The 6,000-nt window shown below is 48.6% G+C and overlaps 1 protein-coding gene across 1 annotated transcript in view; it reads left to right on the top strand.

Annotated features, from left to right (window-relative positions):
• The first annotated feature begins 564 nt into the window (after positions 1-564).
• ANOS1 (anosmin 1) overlaps positions 565-6,000 on the top strand; it is a 132,054-nt gene continuing 126,618 nt past the window's right edge. The window contains exon 1 of the mRNA XM_030234974.2: positions 565-756. Coding sequence (XP_030090834.1) covers positions 565-756 — 192 coding nt within the window. The remainder of the gene's footprint in view (positions 757-6,000) is intronic.

The raw sequence follows: 6,000 nt of genomic DNA, 5'->3' as shown, positions 1-6,000 counted from the left end.
CACCTTGGGACAAGCGCTCACCGCTGTGTTACTCTGTAAGAAACACCGAGTTCCAAAAAGTGATTTCCCTCCGTTCTTGCTTCGCCGTCCTTTTTTAAAATTGATTTTAAAAAGAAGAAATAAAAGAGACTGAAGCAGGGTGTTCCCTGGCGCCCAGCCACCCCCACGCAGCCCGCCCGTGTGTAGGGGACAGGGCGGGCGGCTCGGTGGCCGCCCGTGCCCCGCAGGTGGCGGCGTGCGGGCAGGCTCCGGCCGCAGCGAGCTGCCCGCGGGCATGGGGCCCGCCCGCCGCCGCCGGCGCTCGGCGCAGCCAATGGCGCGGCTCTGCCGGCATCGGCCCGCCCGCTGCCGGCGGGGGAGGGCCGTGGGCCGGGGCGGGCGGGAGGGAGGACGGGGGTGAGGGGAGTTGAATGATTGAACTTTCTTGTGTAGTTTCTGCGGCGCGGAGGTGTCCGTTCCCGGCGTAGCCCGGCACCAGCCCAGCGAGCGGGAGCCAGCTTACCCCGGCGCCTGCAGCCCCCCGCGCCGCCCGGCCGCCCCTCTGCCCTCCTCTCCAGCAGAGCGATGGTGCGGAGGGCGCCCGGCGTGTCCCTCGCCCTGCTCCTCTGGGTGACGGCCGCCTGCGGCAGCCCCGACGGGCCGGGGGCCGCCGCCGCCGCCCGAAGGCAGGACGAGGCTTTCGCCACCGCCAGATGCACCTCCAGGTGCCTGAGCCTCCAGATCACCCGCATCTCCGCCTTCTTCAAGCATTTTCAGGTAGGGGCAGGGCACCGCGCAGGGAGCCTCTTGCCCACCGTCCGTAGAGGGGTGTCCCCCGGGGTGCGGGCGGAAAGGACAGCCGGGCCCGGGGCTGGGGTTTGGTGAACTTGGGGGTCCGCGCCCCCAAGGGATGGCCGGCACCTGGAGGAGCCGGGCAGGTGGGCACGGCCCCGCGGCAGCGCCGAGCCCCGTCGGTGTCTGTGGGTGCCGGCCGGACTCCTCGCCTGGCGGGTCGTGGGGCTCCTGGCACGCTCTGGCTCCTCGCAGGTGCCCGGCGCTCTCGGCCGCTGCCTCCGGTGGTGTCTGGGGCGGCGGGGCGGGCGCGACGCGGTGCTCCCGGGCCGGCGGTGCGCTCGTCCTGCCGAGCGGCGGGCGGCCATGCCGCGGGCTCCGCCTGCCTGCGCGCCGGTGCGCCAGCCGCCGCAGGTGGTTCGCTTCCCCAGCCCGGTGGGAAAGTTTGAGCCTGTTTTTTAAGGGAGATAATCATGAACGTTTAATACTTGGTTTTGACCTCCTGGAAGGTGAAGGGGGGGGTAACGCTGTATTTTTTTTTTTTTTCGCTGGGACGGAGACGCACATCTTTGGCTAACGGGACAAGTAGGGATAAAGTGGGGAGAAATGGAATTGAAGTGTCGGGAGACCTGCGGGGCTTAAAATGAAAGCTGGAAGCAGTGCGGAGCTAGTGCAAGAGCAGCGGGTGTCTGCCCGTCCTTCCCGCTCTTCTAGTTACACACGCACCTTTCTCTTTCCCCACCTGTTCTTCACTGCGCAAATATTAAACCTACTCGAATTCGTCCAAATGACGGAAACCCTTCCAAGCTGCAAGCCATTCTCCCTGCCCAGAGCCGCAGCCCTTGTGGGGAAGGGATGGGTAGCTCGGTGCGAAGGGAGCCACCTCGGCCCTTCGGGGCGGCACGCCGGGGGACGCGCCGCTCGCTCCCCCGGGGGCTTCCCGGTCCGTGAGAAACCGGGAACGCCCGGACGAGCGCCTTGAGTGAAGTTTGCGTTGGGCAAAGGTGTTCGCAGCAAAGGCAGGTCTCCGAGGTATTTAATCATAAACCGATTTAAAAAGACACAAAGAGAGGGAATGTTAAAGGAGAGCTGAGTGTGTGCGCTGTAAGGGCAGCAGAAGTTGGTTGGGTGCCTTCAGCCGGGTTTGGGTTGAAGAGACGGGGCTTGTGACCCGAGCCGGCTGGAGAAGGGGCGGCCCTGCCCTGCCCTGGCCGCTGCTCGGCCGGGGGCGGCGGAGCGCCCGCTGTCAGCGTGCTCCGTGCATCCCGGGATGGCCTGAAAGGAGGATACCCATTAATATAGCTCATTATCCCGGAGAGCGGTTAGTGTTTTTTATTGCGTTGTCAAGCGGTTGTAACTTACTTGTTTTACAGTTTCAGTGGCTAAAGAGGCAGTTTAGATCAAGTCTAGATCACAGTGAAAGCCTTTTTCTTGTTTTTTCTTTTTTTGTGCGTTTTCTTGGCAAGATTTCTTTTTCAGCGTAAAACTGCTGACAGAATGCACACTGCACACAATCGTGATTACATTTTAATTAACTAGAGTAAAATAAGTAGGGAATTACTCAGTTAGGACTTGATAACTGGCTGGTTTTTTGCAATCAATTGAAAATCTCAGAGTTTTAACCCCAACCTGCTAAAGCACTTGGTGATTTATCTTAATTACTACGGATTAAACTCCTGTTAGACATGAAACGACTGTAATGTTTGGAAGATAAAGTGGTCTTGTTTATAAAAGCTAAACTCTCCCTTGTCTTATAACGAGGAAAAGGAGGAGAGTTTTAAAGTACATCAAGCATCCAGTGTTCTCACAGGAGACTGATAAAACAGTGTGGGCTGTAGGATGTGCAAGTTTGGGCCAGATTATTCCATGTGGGTTTAAAGGTATGATCCATTCCTTTCTCTTCTCCCTCCTTCTAGCCATTCCCCTCCCCTTTTCATCTCAACTGGTAGCAATTTCTGGAGTTCTTTTCATTTCAGATGTCCACTTATCTTGTAATCTGATTCAACCTTTGAAGCAAACTAAACACTAGCTCTTCCCAGTCAGAGCAGGAAGGAACTCTAGTGTCTCCCAGTTAGGCAAGTATTGAAAGACTGACCCACTCATTTCTGAGCCCTGCTTTAGATACAGCCTCTGTGGTGGGGGTTAGGGACACAGCAGCTGGACATGCTTTGCAAGAGATGATGTCCCCAAAACTTCACAGAGACTTAATTTCACATAGTTTATGGTACTAAAATCACACTACTAACAACTTTTTAAAGAGAATCAGGCAGTATGAATAGGAAGTCTGGGTTAATTCTGTGTCTTTTGTTTGAATGGCAGCTAATATTTTTACAACTTTTAAATGTCAACAAGGGATTTTAATCCATTCCCCCCCCCAAGACCTTTCACCCATTTTTCTTTACTGTTCTTATTTTTAAAAGTTTCATTAGAGGTATTCCTTCTAAAAAACCTATTTGTTAGTTTACGCTTGGGAAGCAATTCTAAGCCTATTTTAAATGTACACTGTCAGTAGACACTGTCAGTAGAAATTATTTTAACTGAAGCATAGGTTGAATAATATATTTTTTTATTCCTTGTAGACTATTGATGTGGGCTAGAAGAAGAATTGGTCACCTAAATCAAAAATCTTTGATCTTCAGAGTACTTGTTGAAGGGGCATGGATGCCTGCTTATTCCTGTAAAATCTCCATGGCTAGGGGGGTTTTCCAGTTCTGGTGGTGTTGGGAAGTTCCATGTAGAGATTATACCAAAGGATACATGAGATCATTGAGAGTTATGCACCACATGGGTCCTAGACCCAATGAAATGTGTGTGTTTAATATCTGTGGCCTACTTCCAGGCCATGATCTTTCACAGAGAGCATGCTAGTGCAAAGGCCTTTCATCCTAAGCAATCAAACAAAAAATTATAATTAGGAGGAGTCATAGTGGATTCTTCTTTTATATAAAACTTTTTGATTACATGCTCATCCACAGTAGAGAATTATGTTTAATCCCTTCTAAATGAAGGGACTCCAACATATCTCTTCTATCTTACTAGAATACGTTCAATTGTGGGCTTTAGCTTCCTCTGAAGTTTTGCAGATGAGAGAAAGCATTTTTATCCCAACCGTGTAACTCAGGCCCCTGGACAGCACTGAATGAAGCATTCATTGACCTGTGACCAGACAGACTAAGGGCAAAGAGAGCTCATCTCTTTAGCCTTATGCTCAGAGTACTTATTTTGGGTGTTGACACTAGAGTTTTGCTTTGACTGTTGCAGAACATGTATGAGGGAGTAATTGGAGCATTCACTGAAACCTGTCCATGCTCTTGGGTCACTCCCTTGATAAAGCAGAGCTCCTCGTGCTGTGCTTCTTTTTCTGACAAAATTCTCTCTAAAACACCTGAACAGGGGAGGATGGCAAGAATGGTCTTCCACTAAGCAGGAGCTTTGCCATCAAATGGCCTGCTTAGGAGAAGGTGTAGATTTGAACCTTGAAGTCCTATATCATAGTCAGGGTTGTGTGCGTTTGGCTGTTATCTAAAAGACCATGCCTGGGTGTTAGTATGGTGCCCTTATAAGATGAGCAGGGCAATTCCTTTTCTAGTCTGAAATGAGTGGAAGGACTAAGGTGTCTGGCTCCATAAGAAACACCAAGATTGTGAATCCTGTGTGGAAAAAGGCATACTATTTTCAGGACAGAAGATGCGCAGTGATGTCATTGGATATAATCTTTCCTCAACATTTTCTTATTAAGGCAGTTTCTGTCTCAGTGTTTGAGTTGATCTCCAGGAGAAAGGTACAAATTTTAATTTGATGTATTCAAAGTTTGTTTGTGAATCTAGTTTTATATTAATTTAGTACAGTAGGTAAAACCCCTTGAAGATGAGGCCAGTTACTGCACAAGTTTTTGTTTTTTGAAAAGGGTATGGGTATAAACAGGGACCTCATACAGCCAGCTGGACAAGAGGCCTAATCCTCAGATTAGTTTTGGTAGAGCTTTTCTGCATAACCTGCTGGTTTTAGTGGAGTGAGACTAAGCTTGCATTGCTATCTGTGGGTGTAGCCTTTCCCGTTTGTGACATTAGTTGTGGATGAACTTGTTTTATTCTGGGGGAGCAGACATGGCAGTGACCTTTTTAGTGTTTTGTTTTCAAGTTGAGTGAAAAAACAATTTGGATTTTAATCTCTAATGCCAGCCATTTGAGACATGTTTTAAAACCTGGCATGATTAAAATTTTCTTTGTGAATAAGAGCTTGAACATCACTGTAACTACTTATGCTAAAATGTTATGGTGAGATAACTTTACTTTTTTCCTGTGGACTCCTTGATCTTTGTCTTAGTGGGATCTGTTATAGACCTCTCAAGCTCAAGTGTCTTCTGCGTAATATGTGCAACTTGATAATTTACTTAAGACACAGGACTGGTCAGTCTTGTTTACTGGGTCAAAAGCTGAGAGGGTGGTAGAACATGTCCTAAGAATTTGGGGTAGTTGCCAGTAGGATTGCCTGTGGTTGTGGTGTGATGTGTTTGTGGTGTCACTGGAGAGGTTACAGCCATATGCTTGCAGAGTATATGCTGAGGCTGAACAGCACCTCTTGGCAACTTGTTCTAGCATTTAACCACCCTCACAGTAACAAAAAAGGTGTTTTCTCATGTTCAGTTTAGGTTTCCCATGTTTCAAATTTGGCCATCACCTCTTGTTGTGTTACTGGGCTTTACTTAGCAGAGTCTGGCCTCCATTTCTTTACTCTCTCCCATCAGGTACTTACAAACATTGATGAGAAACCATTGAGTTTTTTCTGTTCCAGACTAAACATTCCCAGTTCTCTTAGCCTCTTCTCATGTCAGAGATGTTACTATCCCTTTTCTGGGCTCCCTCCACTAAGTCCTTCTCTTTCCATGTCATGGGGGGCCCAATACTGGACCTAGCACTCCAGGTGTGGAGGAGTGACTAGAAGAGAGAACAGGATTGGCTACCTTTTAAGAGTATAATGCCTGTTAAATACTGTTTCTTGCTTTTAAATTCATTTCCATGATTTAGATTTTCTTACATGAGTTCATACATGATCCTTTATCAGTGCATTAAAACCACAATGCTAATGCTAAAAAAAAATTCTTAGATATTGGTACATCTCACTATAGTTTTAAATTTTTTTTTGAGGGGATAATCTTCAGTACTAAATTGAATCTTAGAAAATCCATTTCTTTATTCATCAGGGGAAAGTCCAGGTACATGGAGATGT

Source organism: Serinus canaria, chromosome 1 (genome assembly GCF_022539315.1).
Source record: "Serinus canaria isolate serCan28SL12 chromosome 1, serCan2020, whole genome shotgun sequence".
Taxonomy (NCBI): domain Eukaryota; kingdom Metazoa; phylum Chordata; class Aves; order Passeriformes; family Fringillidae; genus Serinus; species Serinus canaria.
The sequence above is the reverse complement of the archived record's forward strand: the minus strand, read 5'-3'. Positions and strand labels throughout refer to the sequence as shown.